At 34.4% G+C, this 19960-nt stretch overlaps 1 protein-coding gene across 1 annotated transcript in view; it reads left to right on the top strand.

The window, feature by feature from the left end:
* The window catches only part of LOC146536640 (uncharacterized), a 67729-nt gene that overhangs the window by 35670 nt on the left and 12099 nt on the right, over positions 1–19960 (top strand). The window contains exon 5 of the mRNA XM_085189136.1: positions 12296–12501. Within this exon, the coding sequence (XP_085045262.1) occupies positions 12296–12501 (206 nt within the window). The remainder of the gene's footprint in view (positions 1–12295; positions 12502–19960) is intronic.

Raw genomic sequence — 19960 nt, 5'->3', positions numbered from 1 at the left:
TTCTAACCCTTTTAAATATTTGCTCATAAGCCATGTGTTGCATCTGCAAGCACTGAAGTTCTTTTTTGAGATTTTGTAAAAAGAAGCAAATAACATAAACAAGAAAACGAAATTATAGAATACTTACCAAAATAAAAGCCGTTTATAACCCTGAGATATAATTTCACGCATTCTCTCTAAAACATTTGAACCCCTCAACTGCTGCGAGAACACTACTGGTTGTAGCTACGACAGCATTGACTTTTAGAATTATGGTGCCACAACAAAAAATAATATTAAACACCATCCAAAATAATTGCATTCATAATTTAATTGTACGTTATTAACCCTGAGTAACAAAAAGACAATATTTTGGGACAAATTTATTTAACTAATATATAATAAAAAATAAAATAAAATAGCCTTTATTGCTGTTCTTTACAATTAATATATAACTTGCCTTTTCTACAAACTAAATTGATTTTTAATAATTAATATCAATATTTTTTCAATAATAATAATCTAATTAATTTTATTTGTTTGTTTTTTTTTTTTTTTTTTGTTTATTCATCGGCAACTAGATATTTGTGTGAAACAGCTTGTCTGTCGACAAAGGCCTCCTCTAAAGAGTTCCATATTTTCCTGTCTTTTGCTAGACGGGTCCATACTGGACCAGCTATTTTTTTGATGTCATCTTCCCATCTCTTTGGTTGTCTGCCTTTATTTCTTTTGCTGTTTCTTGGGTACCATTCGGTTACTAACTTAGTCCATTTTTCTTTACTTTCCCTTAACATATGTCCCGTCCAACGCCATTTAAGCTGTCTGTAAGTTGTGTGTACATTTTTAAAATTTGTTTTCTTTTTAATTTCTCGTAAGTTTACTCTGTCTTTCCTTTTTATACCTAAAACACTCCGTTCCATTGCATTTTGGCAGACTTTTAATTTGCTTTCTTGTGCTTCTGTCAACGCCCATGTCTGGCAACCGTATAGTAAGCATGGCATAATGCATATTTCAAATATTTTCTTTTTTCCTTTCATTGGCATATCTTTATCTTTCATTATTTCCCTCAGAGACCAAAATCGTTTCCAAGAATTCGTTATTCTTCGTTCTAATTCCTTTTTCATGCAATTATCTGTAGATATCAGTTGGCCCAAGTATATATATTCTTTTACATATTCTATACTTTCGTTATTTACTATTATTTTTTCATTAGTTACTGTTTGTTGGGCGTTCGTCATAATTTTGGTTTTAATTAGATTCATTGTCAGTCCTGCCTTAGCACTTTCATCAGATAGTTGCTGAAGCATTAACCCCAGAGTTCCAGCGTCCTCTGAGAACAAAATCAAATCATCTGCAAAACGTAAATTGTTTAGATTTTCGCCATTTATATTTAGGCCTCTTTTGGTCCAGTTTAGGTTTCTGAAGATCATCTCCAGCACTGCTGAAAATAATTTGGGAGATATAGGGTCTCCTTGGCGTACACCCCTTCTTATAGGAAATTCTTTGCCCATAGATTCAAGTTGGACTTGTGCAGTGCTCGCTGTATAGACGTTTTTAATTATTCGTATGTATTTTTCTTGCACTCCTTGCTTTTTCAAAGCATCCCAAATATACTCGTGCTTCAATGTATCGAATGCTTTGTTAAAATCAACAAACCCTATGTAATACGTTTTATTATATTCTCTGTATTTCTGTAGTATTTGTCTTAGAGTGTGAATGTGATCTATAGTTGAGAATTTACTACGGAAACCAGCTTGTTCTTTAGGTTGATTTAAATCTAATGTGTTAGTAATTCTTTTAAGTATTATTTTTGAGAATATTTTATAAATATTGGACATTAGACTGATCGGCCTGTAGTTTCCTATATCGTCCTTGTCACCTTTCTTATGAAGCAGTATGATTGTGGATTTAGTCCAATCTTCCGGGATGGTTTCCGTTTGGAGAATCTCGTTGAACAGTTCTGTAAGTCTTGATGCTAACACTGGTAGTGCAGTTTTTAGTAGTTCATTTGTGATTAAATCTGATCCTGGTGCCTTATCTAATTTTTGTGTTTGAATAGATTTTATTGTTTCTTCCTTTAAAATTGGTGTAATCTCCTCTTCATTTAATGACGTATCTTCCTTTATTACGTGTTCTCCATTATGGCTTTGATATAAATTTTGGTAGTATTCTGTAGCAATTTGTAGTATTTCTGGTCTATTGTTTGTTGTTTTACTATTTTTATTTTTCATATGTAGAATCCAGTCCTTTTTGTAATTCATTTCTTTTAGCGCCTTCTTTATTCCTCCTGTTTTTTCTATATGTCTCTTTAATGTCGCTAATCTTTTTGTTTTTCGTTCTTTTCTAAGTTGTTCGTTTATCTTTTTGCTTAATTCTGCTATCTTGTGGCGATTATAATAATTTTTATTTTTCCCTTGTAATAGTTCCTTCCGTTCTTGTAATAATTGCTTACTTATATCTTATCTATCTTATAACTAATATATATTATTTATTAAATAATGTATCAATAAAAGTAGTTCTATTTAATATTATGCATAAAGTAAAGTAATATAAAAATATCTGAAATCAAATAAAACCATAAACATTCGTAACTAATCAATTCTTAAAAAGTAAAGTGGTGAATGGGACACGAAAAATTGTATGGAAGCATTTTGAAAGGTTTTTTGCAACTAACAACAAATACTATTATTTGCCATAATACATTTAAAATATTACAAAAATCTTTAAATTAATAAATAAATTTATCGTAAATGGCAAAATATTTAAATTATCTTTAAAATTGTATTTTTAAAACACATTCAAAGTAGCGGGACAAGAAAAGACACAAAAAGGACACTTTTTCTGATTATGACCCTTGTATCTTTCGATTGCGTTAACTTAGAAGCCTAATTTTTTCAGTACTTCAATAGATCATAGATCTAAATACTTGATTTTAATTTCAACTTGATACCTTCACGCAATTTAGAGATAAAAAGTCTTGACAAACGGACGAGAAACACTGAAATGTTCCTATAAGGTTCAGAAATATCTTTTAACATACGGAACCCAAAAAATACTGAAAATAGAAAATTTATCATTAATCATGATATTTGTTTTCACTTTGTAAACATACTCGTATATAACGATATAACTATTTGTATTGTATGGACGTTTTTAGTTTACAAAAAAAAATTCAATGACTTTTCTGTACGAACACTAATTCCATTATAATTAGGGCCATTCAATAGAAAGGCACTTAAAACTTTTGCTATTCAACCACCAGCCTCTCGTTGATAAAGGTGACCCCTCACCGAGCGTTGCATAGCGATAAAACAAAGATTAATTATTATTTTTTACTCTATAGTAGGCTTTTGTGGTGGAAAACAAACGTTAGTAGTTTTCAGTTACTGTGTTCTAGTAGTTTTTTTCAATCATAGTGTATGTTTTTTTCTGTTTTATACTGTTTTAAGTGTGCAGCAGGGTGCAGAGGGAGCCTAGTATTAAAACAATCCGCTTCCCACTTTCCGCCGAATTCTAGAGGCATGAGTGGCGGAACACAACGCCGCCGAGAAAATTAAAATATTAAATAATTTATTTCCTCGAGTGCCCACAATCTGAGGCGATATAGGCACACGCTTGTATTCATGCGCCATGACTGACTTGATTTAAGTAAATCTAAACGTATAAAGTTATTTTTAACCATATTTTAAATAATATAACATTTCTTCGTCTTTATATCTACTAAAGTTAGATACTGTCGCCCACACTGAGTCGTGGTTGCAGATTATAAGGAACGACGCCCATTGATATACGTACTAGAATCTACATGTGTAATTACGCTATCATAGCCAGAGCTAACCCAGTCTCAAGAGGTTATATCAAATATAGCATTCTGGCTTAATAACTTTTGATTGCTTCCAGAAATTAAACGTTTATTTCATGTAAAATTATCATTTAACAGCTATTAGCTTCAATGAAATAAAATATTTATTAAAAAAAAACCTTTTTAAAGCAAGCTTGTTATTAAAAAAACTTTTTCAATTATTATTTTAATTTTTAATTTAATTGATTTCGTAGTGCATTTTGCAAACATTTTCAAAACACGGCAAGTTAAATAAAAGCTTCTAAAGTAATAGATATAAATATATTCGATTGTATCGTATGTGAAAGATATTCTCGTATTCGTAGAAACGAAATATTTTTTTTTTTATTAAAAACATTTCAGGTAACTATAATAAAAATCTCTAAATAATATCCAACGCCATCGTAGCGCAGTGACAGACTGACCACGAAATATGTTTAAGTTCGATTCATAATCGAGGGAATCACTATATTTAATATTTCATTTCGTTTTCTAAAGAAGCATGTAGCTAAAAAAGGAGACATGTATACCCAACTAAAGACGGAGGCTTCGGAACCAGCGTCGTCGATCACGTTGACAGGTGTCCCAACTGGACAAAAAAGCTAATCGACTCTATAATTGAATTCACAGAAATTCATTTATCACGTCTCCTAGAGAGGTCTTGAGTCTTGACGTTTTAATTTTAACCAGAGCCACCAGTGCTAATGTTCAAAGGATTTGGGGTATTTAAACCATTATGGAAGTGTAAACGCAGTGGTTGCTGGTTCGAGCGTCTCCGGGGGAATCAATTATTATAATACCCATTTGATCGCATACAACGTAGAGCTGTTCGAATCATTAAGGACCCAGTAAGCTGTGAAAGGCTTGACACTTTGGCTCTGCGTAGAAACGTCTCCTCGCTGTGCGTTCTCTATCGTATTTTTCATGGTGAGTGTTCTGAAGAACTGTTCGACTTGTTACCTGCCGCCGGATTTTCCAACCGCACAGTACGTCACAAACTTAAATACCATCCACACCACCTGGATACGTGGCACTCCACTACTGTGCGGTTTCGTAGACATTTCCTTCCACGCGCCACCGAACTGTGGAATGGCCTACCCGCGGCAGTGTTTCCAGGTCGGTACGATATGGGTACCTTCAAAAAGCGCGTCTATCTCCACCTTAAAGGCCGGCAACGCACCTGTAGCTCCTCCGGTGCTGCACGGGGTCGTGGGCGGCGGTGATCATCATCAGGTGACCCGAACGCTCGTTTGCCTTGTCCTTCTTCCATAAAAAAAAAAAAAAAAAATTACTTAGTTTAGGTGCATAATCGACACCCAACACGCAACCTCTCGTATTTGGGATGGTAGGTGGACTCATTGCCTGGTGGTGGTTATTTCGAATATAGCTTCTCTAACTTAGCCGAATTGATATGTGTTTCGTGTTAAGACATTCAACTTATATATATATTGCATTCTATTTTCAACTTAAATTATATAAGAGGAAATTAAACGAGTTGAAATAAATGGAAATCGAATGCACAATAGACATGCTTGCAGACAGATACTTTTCCACTGAGTTACGAAGGCTAAATGTATAAAATACCGTGTAAATATATATTTTTTACTATATACTATATCTACTTTGAAAATAAGCTTTTTAAGTACACATTTATAAAATCTAAATATATTTTTAATTTAGCACCATTTTACATAATTTATACGGAAGAATGTATATATAAATGTTAGAAAAATCCACTAATATTTTTAACATTTTCATATAAATGTGTATTATACAAGTAAGGTTTATTGCACTACCGCAGTAGAATATACATATTAAAATGGGTTACATAATATGAAGAGAAGAAAATATTTAGCAAGACGGCCTTATCGCTTAAACGGTTTCTTCAGGAAAATATTCGATGGCATTCGTATGGAAAAAAGTTATTGTTATGTTTTGTACTTTTATAATGTATGTAATATATTATGGGTTGGTTGGTAAATCGGCTGGTTGTTAGGAAAGGAAATATTTATTTAAATATTTCCAGGCACATTTTGAGGCAAAAGTGCGGTGTTTAGTTCCGCCACTCACACACAACACAACACGTAATGCCTCACGCCGTAGCGTGAAGCTGATTTATTTAATTTATTTATATTATGGGGACGGAAACAAGACTGGAGTGTTTACTTATAAATATTTAATTTATAAAAAAGTGCTTAGAATTGGAACATACGGGGTATAAACCTACATTTCTTGGCTTCTATAAAAAAAACAATGTAATTTTCAGCTCTCTCTGACCAATTTTAAGACCTTGTCTTATTACTAGAGCGATGAAATATAAATGAGTCATGCCTACAAATGGAAATCGAACTCACTACCGTCGCGTTTACGGTCGTTATACAGCTACGCTACGACGACGGCCTCGTAGCGCATTTATACTGAAAAATATTTTTTTCCTACTTGGCAACGGAATTTACTAAAGAGCTTCCACTCTCATAACGTGATATTAATCTTTACAATGTTGTAGAATTTTCCTTTTCCTATATTGCAGTTACTTTGTCATTTTTATGTTTCTTTATATAAGGAAAGGAAAAATATAAATAGTATATGAGGCCATCGTGGAGCAATGGGAAGTGACTAACTCATCATCACAATAAAGAAAATTGAACGGTGCGAGGAGAACAGAGTGTTTTAACACTAAGTTCCCACTACCAACCCTGCTATATAGGAAAAAATCTATTTGAAATATAAATTTGAAAATACATTCATACATATAAATACGAATATACAAGTATATATTACCTACAATATAAGATTTACGCTCGAACAATCAACCAATTTGGGATGATCAACGGAATCATACGCACAATGAATCGTTGTATACAGTCTCTCTAAGATTAGTAAACTTTGGGCTCGAGTCCTCTCGGGTACTTAAGATATTGAACTAGGGTGTCCCAATTCTAAATAATAATTATTATAGTAGAACGTCATTAAAGATAGTATGGCTGTATATGGAATTTAAATGTACTCATATGTATATTATTTATTTGAAAGTCATCGATAAGAGTAGAGAGAGGAAAATTCTGCCGAATTCTGGAGGCACTGTGTGTTGAATGGCAGAACTCAACCCCGCCCTTTAACTCGACACCAGAGCGAAGAAATGGAAATATAAATGTAAAAAAGTGAAATATTTATTATATTTCACTTCCTCGAGTGGGAATCGATCCCACGATCCTCGACAGTCACACCTTTGTGCCGCTGCGCCACAACGGCCTTACGACGGATTAACATGAATTATATAGAAATTATTCTTATTACGCTTAATTTATTGCATTTTATATGTTAATATTTTATTTTAAACTTTAATAGTGTAGTAGGACTTGAAGAAAGTCACTTAGCGTGAGTATTACCTTGTTAAATGGATGGAAACTCGCTACGGCGTAGCACTTTGCTACGGATACTCACATTAGAGAATTACACTGTGTTTTATACTTAAATAAATTGTGTAAAATTTATGAAAAAAAATATAATGTTTTTGGTAGTTCAATAATATTTATTAACACATTCAAATCTTCTAAATCTAATGTATAACGTGTAACGTGTGTCTAATGTATGTACAAAAAATAATTACTTTGTTTTGATTTTAACTTGTTTTTAAATATTTTTTAGTTTTAAACTCGCATATATCAAGACAAACAGAAATAATATACTACCAAGTCATAGTGGCTAAGCAAGAATAATTAATTCCCTCGAGCTATAATCAAACCTACACTAATAAACAAGTAACACTTAAATAAATTGCTCTACACACCTATACTACTTGAGAACGAAGCGAAGCGATGTGAGAACAGAAAATATCAATTTTATCACCATTTTATTCTACGCGTGTCGTAAAAGTCAGCAAAGGAAAAAACACCTCTCGTCTCCACACATACTCTTTAGGTTTTATTTTATTTTATTGGTTCATTTGCTATGAAAGCGCGAGTGGAATGGCTACATGTTCCAATAAACTACGCAAGAATAAAGACATATTGATTTTAAGCTTTTAGATTGATGGGGGCTGTAGTGACACAGCGGTACAGCTTTTCATATTCTAGCTCTGATAATGATGATGGTGAAGCGCGGCGTTCAGCTCCACCACTTAATGCGTAATGTCTCATAAATTGGGCGGAATGTGGGGCTCAAAATGTCTTTCCTTTAGGACTCTCTGCCTTCCTTGATATATGTGGAATACAGGGAATGATGCTGGGTTTTATTTTATATTCACCTAACCAAGTGTTAAGACATTCCATTTCCACTAAGACATTTCTCTTCCCCATTTTCTGAACCACCTTCACCGAATTCTGGAGACATTGCGTGTTGATGGACAGAACCCTGCGCTTTTCCTCGTTACTAGACCATTTAAAGAAATGAAAATGAGTAGGAATCTGGTTAGATTCCAGGTTGCAGGTATACAGGTTGTAGGTTTACAATCTGTCAATTTTCAGACAAGTCACGTCTGTGCACCTGCCCCCTGACTGGCCTCAAAATATAATATGAGCAATAAATTTATTTTGGATTTCCTTTGTGCTACCGATCTTCTCCCCATGTCTACCTTGTTCCTGGTGGAGTACAGAGTGAAGCTGATAATTTAAAAAAATGTATTCTTTTTTAATATATAAAACACAAAATCAGTTAACTGTCCCGTTAGAACGAGCAAAGCACACATTGTACGCGCATGGCTTCGCAGGAAACTCATGATTTTTTATATGACGTGGTGCTCGATGAAGCGGAAACGTGTCGCGTATTTTGCTAAAGATTATACTAGAGATTTGTGTCAAGGCTACGTTTAATGATATTTATTTTTATTTCTTTATATAAATATATTATGGCCGTTGTGGTCGGACCAGAGGAGGCTGTAAAGAGAAATGGTTGTGGCTTCAATTCTAGCTAAGGAGACAGATTTTTTTATTTTCTTGTTTTGGTTAGACGGAATGTCGAATAAGAAGTTCTAATAATTTAATGTAGATAATAGTTTCCTAGGCTTAGGTCAATTACAAAGTTACGGCCACCATCAATCATCACCCATATAATAAGACTTTTCTTTAACATTTACTAATGATAGTTGGTAGCTCAGTAAGTCTTTAAAAGTCGTTGCTTATCCTAATATACCTAAAAGTAAAAAGAAGAGCTCATAAAAACCAAATAATATAAGAATGGACAAGGAAATATAAAATAGTTGGGAGTGTAGATGACAGGAATATGTAATGAGAGAGAGAGATTTCTGATGGATATAAATGGGTAGAGTCATCAGAGGAAAAACCCGATGATGTTGACATAAGGGATGATGGATAGCCGCGACCAGCACTTGTTATGTTTAGATATTAGCAAAATTTGTAACGTTTTTGCAAATGACTGGCTCATCGCCAATTTTTGTTTTGTATTTCTTTCTTGGTTCTACAAGAGAAAGGAGATAGTGAAAAAATAATCTGTTCTTTAAACCATCAAAAATATGTTATTTCTTGATAATGAACGGGCCAACGTACATATTTTACTTATACGTTTTCATTGAACTGTTTGAAATTTTACTTTTCAATATAGTTATGGATATTGTTTCGAAAATGAGATTATTTTTAGGGAATGAAAGTGATACAGATTAATAAATTAAAAATCATATTGTTCAAGCCACTAGTCTGCATTATAAATATAAATATCCATTTTGAGGATTTTTCTTTTATTTCTATGTAAGTTCTCACTTTTTGTGAAATTTGAATACTGTAGGTATACGGGAAATACCCAAGGGTGACCCCCTGTGATTACGCGGCGAAATAAGTTGATAAGTCAACGGGAAGTATAGTGAGTAAAAGTTTTGATTACACGGAAAATTTCATACAAAATGCGGAAACGATGCATAAATGCTTGTATCTTTTAGAACGTCGACTTAGCTAGCTAGTGTAAGCTTGAGTTACCATCTTCCATGGGGCCCTAGCAAGAAGCAAAGCAGCAAGCAGTTTAAAGAAGGAAATCCTGAAAACATTGATTAAGTTGGTCTTCAAAACAGAAAGGAAAAAACCACTCAGCAGAGTTTTTTACAGTCTGTAAATTAGTTTGTTCATCAATTATACAAAATTTTCTGAACTGGAATGAATGAATTTTGTTAAGCTAATAGCTCTGAATCTAGAGTTAATTTTTTTTTATTTTTATCCTGGTGTTACAAAAAAAAAACAATAAGTGCTTAATACTTAATAATACAAGAAATTTTCTTAACAAATAGCTGAATTAAATTGCAATTTCATCTTTCTTATAGAAATCTGCCTATACTTCTTCAATATCAGCAAAAAATCTCCGGCCATTCAATAGTCAGCCGCGGGCATTCTCTGAGAGCGACTTTAGTGAGATTATTGCGACAAAAGTTATAATAACTTCCTTAAACTTAGTGATTTAAGTGACAAGAGGTAACGGTAGGGACAAAATTATTATTTTTGATATTTTCTCAACTTTTCTGATATTTTAAAGGTAATTCTGATAACGAGGCGAACGTAACACGCAACGCCTCCATAAATTGGTAGAAAGTGGCGAACGGACGGAATAAACTAGGTTCCCAGGTTCCTTCTGCCTACCCTGCGATGTCCCGTATTACAGCATGAACTATATATAACAAGAAAAATAATAAAATATCTATCTATAAAACGCTTCAATCTTATTCCAAGATAAAGCCTCGAGGCAAAATCAGTTTATACGGAACGTTTATCCCAGTTATCACTTTCGTTGTAGATTTTTATGAAGAGTTCCGTCGAGTGAGATTAAATTATGATGCAATTTGTGAGCTAAAGAGAGTGAGAGAGAGAGAGTAGTTCACGATGTAATTTAAATAGGAAAAATGTTCATAATGTTATAAAGATATATTGATAAACGTTGAGGCCACCGTGGCGCAGTGGCGTTGCGGAAAGTTGACGGTTGTGGGTTTGGATCTGGGGGAACATAGTGGGGGGTTTGCAGTTCTTCGCTCTGGCAATAAAAAAAAGATTCCGACGAATTGCGAACCTCCTCTTTTGAAAGTCGGTTAATAAAATGGCATTCACACCACATTTTGTTACTATATCGGACAAAATAAAGGCCGTCGTGACGGAATATAAAAAAGACGTGATTCTAAAATATAATCGAAGAAGAAATAAAATGAAAAAAAAGTTTTACCTTCAAAGGGCTAAGCGAAGATAAATAAAAATACTCATAAATATTTTTATTAGCAATAACAATCAAATTTTACCCAAAAAAATTAACTTAAAAGTATAAATTTCTTACAATGTTCTTCGGAATTATGTCATTTGTAATAAATGGTTCCAACTTCCAGGTGAGTGCAATAACGGCTTGGAGTTTTCTAATTAAAACCTCTTGCAGGAAAAGTGGTGTTTCTTATAATTTCTTATGAAACAATATAAAAATTGAAAACGAGTAATTGTACAATATTTAATTGACATTTATGTAGAAGAATCTCCTTTTCCTTTATTTCTTTCTATTGGTTTTAGAAAAACCAAGTTCTGCAACTTAGTTCTTCTTCTACAAAAAACTCTGAAAGCTCGACTTGGCGGAAGCACTGCCTGTATATAGCCAGATTCTTTTTGGGTGTCATTTAATAAGTTTATTCATATATATATACAGTATAACTTAAGTGCTTGGTGGAATACTATATGTATAATTGGATATCTTAAAGACATACTAGCTTTGTGATATCCAAAGCATTTCCTGGGTTATTTACATTTTAAATAATGCTGCATTTGAGCTTGTAAATAACTTTTTCTTTAAACGTTATTATTAAGAAATTGTTATTCCCATGTCAATAATGTACCATGAATTAATTTTAAAATTTAGAGTCAAGAACTAAAGTTGTATAAAACTATAACAGCCATATTTTATATAATAACACAACTCTTCTGTTTTGGCTCGGCATATCAGAATACAGTATTAACGAACAATTTTTTTTGCATTTTACATTTCCAATTCTCTTCTGCAATTTCATTAAAAATTCAATTTTAACGAGTTTAAGTTATAACAAGTTGGCAAGAATGACGAAATTTAGAACAGATGATTCCAAGACATTCCAGTGTCGCGAGGAATTCTGAAGTTTTCTAATTAAAATGTCTTAAAGGTGCGCTGATAATGACGCCCACTCGCAACGAGTGCTCGGGGCCATGAAATATTTTATAGCTCGTGAGCAACATAAAGAACTGGGGCTTTATAAAAATGCTGTATAATGAAAATGTATCTCTAAACCTTCAATTGGGAATACAGAAATAAACCATTACAATTTTTCTTGTTACGCGACGGGTTGAGGGTTCGATTTCGATTAAGGGGAATGAAATCCGCCACGCAATACCTCCAGAGTTCGGAAGAAAGTGGAGAGTAGTGTCTTAACACTAAGCTCCGTCTGCTACCCTGCTACATTCAGGATACAAGAAAAAAAATAGATTAACTACTATTGAATTTTGGACCAAAATTAATTCACAATTTCTTCCACAGGATGCATCAGGAAAATGTATGGCGACACAAAAGCACCTGGTAAAAGAATGTCCGGAAATGTTGGCCATATCCAGCTGGACTGGACAGGTGCCTCGACGACCACCCCTGCCGCTTGGAGCTCGGCTCTCTCAACTGATGGCCCTTGGATCACGGAGGAACCCTGGACATGTGGTGTGGATGTTGGCCAAGTCTGATTCAGAAATGAAGTGAGTATATTGCTAAGTTTTTTAAATTGAATTGATAATAAAACAAATTAAAACTACTAAATTGCATTTTTGGATGGTACCATTTCAATAAAAGCTGATTATCATGGGACCTCGAATTGTTTAATTATATAAAGAGAAAAAAATTAACTGCAATATTAGTTGAAATTCTGTAACAAAAATGCTATAGATCGATGCGACACTGAGAAACTGGACACTGGCAAGTGGGAAAAATTGAGCATTATAAAAGATTTTATAGATAAGAAAATTTCATGAAGTGACACAACACTTAAAAGAACTTAACTATAACAACTATAGGAGGAACAGACTTTTACTCCAAAAGAGAAGAAAATACTTAGCATAGCATTTTATGTTTAATTTAGAATTTCCATATTTATTAATTAAAAATAATTAAAAATTGTTCTTTTAACGCAACATTTTTTGTTATCCATTAAAAATGACGATTAAAATGAAGAAATAACAGAAACATACCATTTCGTAATATCATGGCTGAATGAAATTTTATAAAGAATATTTGTACCGGCTCTTAGTCGCTTATTGAAAATGATATTAAGGCGTTATGTCAGTTTCGGGAATTCTACGTATAACTTTTATTTCCAGGAGTTACTTCTCCAAACAAATTAAGCTAAAAATTTTTTTTTTAAAAATCTATTTTATACATTTTTTTATATTATATCAGCTTCACGCTGTATCCCGCATGAAATATGGGTAGGTATGCACAGGGAACCTAATGTTAAGTCACTGTTCTACACTATCCGTCGAATTTCCAAGGTTTTGATCTCACCGGGCTTTTGCCTTGGTGCCAGAGCTAAGAAATTAAAATGTTAATAAGCAATAATACATTCCTCCGATTGGGGATCGAACCTACAACCCTTGTGCCACTGCGCTAAAAATATACTTAGAAATCTCCAAATATCTTCATTTTTTTAAACAGGTGGTAAATGGAAGTAACGTGGAAATGGTCATTAAGGTCATACATCACGTAAACGAAGTTCCGGGTGGCATCTAGGTCATATAATTAATAGCACTTTGCAGTGAAGTCTTAGATAACCCTAATATTACTTATCTAAACTATATTGAATTAATTATTGAATACCAGATTATCAGATTAGCCAAAAATATTAAAATTGTTAATACATATTGGCATTTTAAAACATATTCTTTGATTTGGTTAAACAAAGAGTAATGTCTCTTAATGGCAAGTGTGTTAAGACATTTCATCATTTGCGCGTTAGTGGGGCAACTCAACACTTTGCACTTCTAGAGCGGAGAAATGAATATAGTTTGAATATAATCATTTCCCAGACACACCATTATATTATAGCACATAGGTTTTATAATAAGTAAAATATTTTTTGCCTTGCACCAAAGCCTGGTATTGAATTTTTTTTCGGAAAGTTTGGAACGGAACACTAGGTTAACACTAGGTTTACTCTCCCTGCCCTTCTATATGCGGGATGCAGCGAGAAGTTGATTTTTTTATAACTTTTAATATATTTATTAGAATGCTCGATGTAAAAGCTCTACTGCCAACGAAGTTGAAATTCAGATCTAAAATAATGTTTGACTTCACAAAATTAAACTGTAGAATCCTCCATATTATTCAATCGCCCTAATTGCTCGGCGAAATCGAATTGAATTCATCTTGATACGTTACATGATTTTTAGTTCCAATATTTGTGATTTCACTTAAAAATTTTCGTCTTAATTCAGTTTTTTTCTGAAAAATGTTATTATAAAAAGGTTTGACTGTAACGCGACAGGTGTGGGTTCAATCCCCTCTCGGAGAAATGTATTATTACTTATTAATATCTTCATTACTTCCCTTATTAATTGCAATTAATTATTAGCAAAGTACCTGTTAAATTTATTATCGTGAAACTTCTTATATTTTTGTTCACATAAAAAACAGCCATCACATGTGATTGATCTACACTGAGATGACATTAATCTATCTTATTCTTATGTCACTCAATCTCTCGAAAAAGGGGACGATTTTCTACGTTTCCTTATCGTGCAAATAAGCGTATGAATATATAATAAAACCGGTCAAGTGCGAGTCGGATGAGCCGACCGAGGTTTCCTATGAAAAATGTATATATTTTCATTTTTTTTTTTTTTATTTGTTTTGTAAGTTCTAACTTCGTGCCAAATTTTATAATTGTAGGTCCACGGGAACCCTATAGGATATGTTTACGCTTTTAATTTCATACAAAATGGAGCAAAATCTCTTTATCTGTGCTTTAAAGAACCACAGATCTAAATATTTAATATGAATTTTAGCTTGATAAATGCACGCGATCTCGAGATAAACATTTCTCGAGAGAGATCTCTTGAAAGACAGACAACAAAGTGTTCCGTTTTTACCTTTTGAGGTACGGAACCCTAAAAAGGCGTTTACCTCAATATCAATGGTAGATAGTTGTTCATTTATGTAGGTGTATATACGAGTAGTTTGTTCGTGTTTTGCTTTTGTAAAACTTCTACATACAGTATTGATTGTTTCATTGGAATGCGCCATGTCTATAGTTGTTTGTAATAAAACTATATATATCGTTTTATATTTAATAGTATATTAAAGCTCACTCGTGGTGCAGGTACACAACGAGTGACTGTTAAGGCGATTATTTGTGGATTCGATTCCCACTCGATGAAATTAAATATTTACTTTTATTTCCTTGGTGTCGAGGCAAAACCGACGTTGAGTTTCGTCAACACGGAATATCTCCAGAGTGCGACAAGAAGTGGCGTGCAGAGTGTCTTAACAACAGGCTTCCTTTGTGATACCTGATACGTGCGGGATATAGCACAGATAAACTGTTTCACTAAGCAAAACGTTAATTAAATATGCACTTTAAGTCTATTAAGGAAATCTTTATTAGGATAATATCTGTACAAAATATAGCCTCTGTCACCAAGATCAGAGGACCGCCATCAAAATGTGTTTTTATCATTTATTTTCTTGCGTATGAACTGTCCACCGAAAATGGGTATTAACCAAAAATCCTTTTATGGGGGTATTACACGATGTAGAAATGTCAACGAAAAGTTAATAATACGACCGCATGGTAATTTTATACAAATAGATATATAAGAAGGTATGAAATACAGTCTTTTCTAATACTAAGTAATTCGTTATTAATAAATATTTTTTACAAATACAATAAAGATAAATCTGAGATAAGGTGCAGTCGTGGCCAAGGAGCACAAGGGTGCGATTGTGGATTCGATTACCACTCTAGGAAATTAAAAATTTAATAATTTCATTTCCTCGCTCTGATCACGGACGGGGGAAACGGAAGTGTCTTAATGGGAACAGAGTGTTTTAACACTAAGTTCTCAGGTTCCCTACTACGGTACTCTGTGCGGCTCTCTGTAAAATAAAACAAATAAAGATTTTTCTTTTTATTTTTAACATTTTAGTCATAAAGTTGTAAGCTCCTCTATTCTTGCTACTATCATCGATGAGTGGATGAACAAAGGGTTTTCAAGAACATATGTAAAAGTTGAGAAGTTCTTTGTAAAAGATCAAGAGGTATACCAAACTATACTATATGAATAATATATAATTATTTATGACAAATTTATAGAGTTATTCCACAATTAGAAAAGAAAAATACTTATTTAGGAAACGTATAAAAATTTCATCGTAGCGGGACTCGAACCCGCGTCTCTTGGAAATCTTGTACGGTTAATAATTAATTAATAACTTAATAAGTAAGATATACAGAAATCTTTCGTATGTAAATTATATAGTTCACATACGACAAGTTACTTAAATCAATTATAAGCCCTTTAAAGTTTATCAAGATGAATGAACGTGAAATCTACATTGTCTTAGAGCGTGAGTGGTTGGTTTTAGTCTACTAAATATATAATTAAATTAATAATAGTTACGCCAGTCATGGCGCAGGGGCGTGTCACTGAAAACACAAAGGCTATGGATTCGATTCCCACCCGTGGGAATGAATTAATTTTTTAATATTTTTATTTCTAATCTCCAATGAGGGCAAGTGCAGCGTTAAGTTCCTGGGTGTTAAGCCCTACCTTTCTCTACTTCCCCATTGCGTCTTGAGTAATGTACACGTCGTCACGCTTTTCTTCTTTTTTTCGCGCGTGACCTTTGATTCCAATCGAGCTCCCATAACGAGCTGATAGTGGCAGCAAATGACATCTCTCATTACGGTGTCTACACCTCGTGGAGTCCACTTTATTGTATTGAATGAAATTTTACACTATTTTACTTTAAAATGTCCAGTTCTGTTATATTGAAATATATCTATATAAATGTATCTAATTATTAGTTTATTTATTTATATGAATAATTATATTTTCTTGTATGAATATCTTATTTCCCCAAATAGAAACAGACTCCATAACCACCGCATCTATAGACGCTATATAAGGCGGCCAATGTCTATAATTTATGAGTACGAGTATTCTTAATTGATTGTCTTTTTTTAGCTTTACGCTTTATCCCGCACATAACAGTCAGTTGTAGTCAATGGGAATCTAGTGTTATGACTCTCCATTCCCCATTTTCCTCTGAATTCTAGATGCTGCGCTTTGCCTCGTCCTTGAAGCCAATAAATGAAAATATTAAACATTACATTTTCTCAAATGAAAATCGAACCCACACCTGTCACGTTTACAAACCCACGCTTGTACCCCTGATTGTTGATAATTTATGATTATTTATGATATCCATCGGAGAAGAAGCGAAGGCATATTCTCCATTGGTAATGCGATCTTACCTCATTATTTATAATAATTGGGTAGAAGTGCGCACGTGTAATACGAGTCGATTGTTTTCGAGGCTGTAATTCATCACCACCCGGAGCCAGAGCTTTATTGCTTAATCTGTTATGTTTATAAAATTTACTGGATAATTTAGATTTTATAAGGTAACATCTTTTTCTTTTTCTTTTCTATATTAAAAAGAAATTGTTCTTTTTAGGTTCCATATCTCTTAGGGTAAAAAGGAAGGTATAATAAGGTCATTTTGTTGTCCGTCCGTCCGTCTGTCTGTCAAGAGTCTTTAGTTCAGAACTCTTGGCGATATGAAATTGAAATTCAAACCATATAGATACTCGTATCTACGGTCCCTTTATTTACCGATAAAGTCGTATTTCTATATTTACTAAAAAAATATATGGCCGCTTATATACTATAAAAGGAATCGACTTGTTATATTTCTAAATACTACTTTTAATTGTAATTATATATTAAGAGCGCACTGTTAGTTTTACATATTTAAAAACACAGAACTGATTTTAAACGTGTTACGAACGCAAAATTTTCAAAATTCAAGTTTTTATTTGTAAGTAGATGGTACCTGGGAACCTACTATTAAAACACTCCCAGTAAATCATTTCTGTTTAAATCCTCAAATATTTTTCAGCATATTAGCCAAAAACCTCAACAGATTTAATAAAACAACTAACACATTAAACTTACTCATATTGTCGACATAATTAAAAATTCAACGTTTAATAGCAGGGGAATTTGCGTACCAGAAATGAAAAATTCAAGGTTTATTTGCATTTCCATAGACGTTTGAACTGAGCCAAGTACAGGAATAATGAAGTAGGCGCTCGACGGTTCTGTATAATTTTCCACATATAGGATGTATAAGCGATGTGTTAATGTGTAATGTTTAATTAATTTAAACTTTAATGTTGAAAATGTATGTAGCGTTTGTAATACGTTAAAAATTGTTCAGCTTCTTTAATAACTAATAACTCAGAATTCAGTGGAACTCGGAGTGTCGTAACACTAGGCTCCCTGGTACATACTCGATACAGCGTGAAGATAAAGATACATAGATAGATACATCCTAATATAAAATTTCTTTTTTTATTAATTTTGTTAACTCTTAATATAAATTGATATAAGATACACAAGCTATATTTTTATTATATAAAACTACTGCACCCTTACTGAATCAGCGTCTTATTTCTAGATCTAAGCATTAAATTTTAAATGCATTTTTACATAACAAATTACAATCATAAATTTAAATAAAAAATATATTTGGTTTTATATTCATTCTAATATATTTAAAATATTACATGTATAGCTCTTCTTCCTTCTTCTTCCTCCTGGCATTAATCCCGGCTATTGCCAGGGTCTGCCCTCCTACTCAATCTACTCCACTTTGCACGGTCTTTTGCGTCCTCGGTGGTTAGACCATTGGCTCTCATGTCCTGCATCACGACATCCAGCCAGCGCTTCCTTGGGCGTCCAGGAGGTCTCACTTCAGGAACTGATATAGCAAGGCACTTGCATCCGACATAGTTCTTAGGCCGGCGCGTAACGTGGCCAAACCATCTCAGGCGGCGCTCTTGGAGCTTATCCGCTACGTCACGGACCCCAAGACTACCTCGAATGAATGTGTTGCGTATGCGGTCAGACCGCGTTACGCCGCACATCCACCTCAGCATCTTCATTTCCGTGACGTGAAGCTCCTGAGTGTGCTGAGATAGTGCCGGCCAACATTCGCTGCCGTATAAAAGAACCGGTCGGATGATGCTCTTGTATATCAGCCCCTTGAGCTTGGGCGGTATTCTGCGGTCGCAGACCACACCAGTGACCTCCCGCCATTTGGCCCAGGCAGCGCTTATCCGCCCTTGGACATCGTGATCGATGCCTCCAGACTCGTGCATAACGGATCCAAGGAACCTGAACTTCTCCGACTTAACGGCTGGCTCAGGACCTATAAGGATGGTGCTCGAGTCCCGGCTCCCGCAGGCCATGTACTCTGTCTTCGACACATTTAGTTTAAGACCGCCGTTCTCAAGCGTACCCTTCCAGAGGTTCACTTTACGCTCCAGCGTCAGTCGGTTCTGGCAATGAGTGCTATGTCGTCGGCATACATCATCAGCCATGGAGGCTGGTCCTGGATGTGAGCCGAGACAGTATCGAGCACTACATTGAATAAGAACGGACTAAGAGCCGAGCCCTGGTGAACCCCCACTGTAATCGGGAAGGGTCTAGTGTCGCCAACAGCAGTCCTAACCATAGAAGCGGAATCGTGGTACATGTCTCTGATAATCTCAATATAGGCCTCAGGGATCCCTTTGGATCGCAATGCCCACCAGATACACTGACGAGGCACACAGTCAAAGGCCTTCTGCAGATCTAAAAAGGCCACATGCAGAGCTCTCCTTTTTTCCCTGTATGCCTCCATCAAAGTTCTGAGGGCGAAAATGGCGTCCATGGTGCCCGATCCTGGCTGAAATCCATATTGAGACTCAGAGATAGTACACTCTCGGCGGAGCCTGAGGTCGATCATGCGCTCGAAGAGCTTCATGGTATGACTCATAAGCTTAATGCCCCTATAACTACCACAATCTTGAACACTGCCCCTTCCTTTGTAAATAGGGGTAATGAAGCTAAGCCGCCACTGATGCGGCATCTTACCAGTGTTCAAGATATGGTT

The sequence above is a fragment of the Heliconius melpomene genome, chromosome 8 (genome assembly GCF_056956725.1).
Source record: "Heliconius melpomene rosina isolate 202511_hmr_F chromosome 8, ASM5695672v1, whole genome shotgun sequence".
In the NCBI taxonomy this organism is placed as follows: Eukaryota; Metazoa; Arthropoda; class Insecta; order Lepidoptera; family Nymphalidae; genus Heliconius; species Heliconius melpomene.
This window is presented reverse-complemented; position numbering and strand designations above follow the sequence as displayed.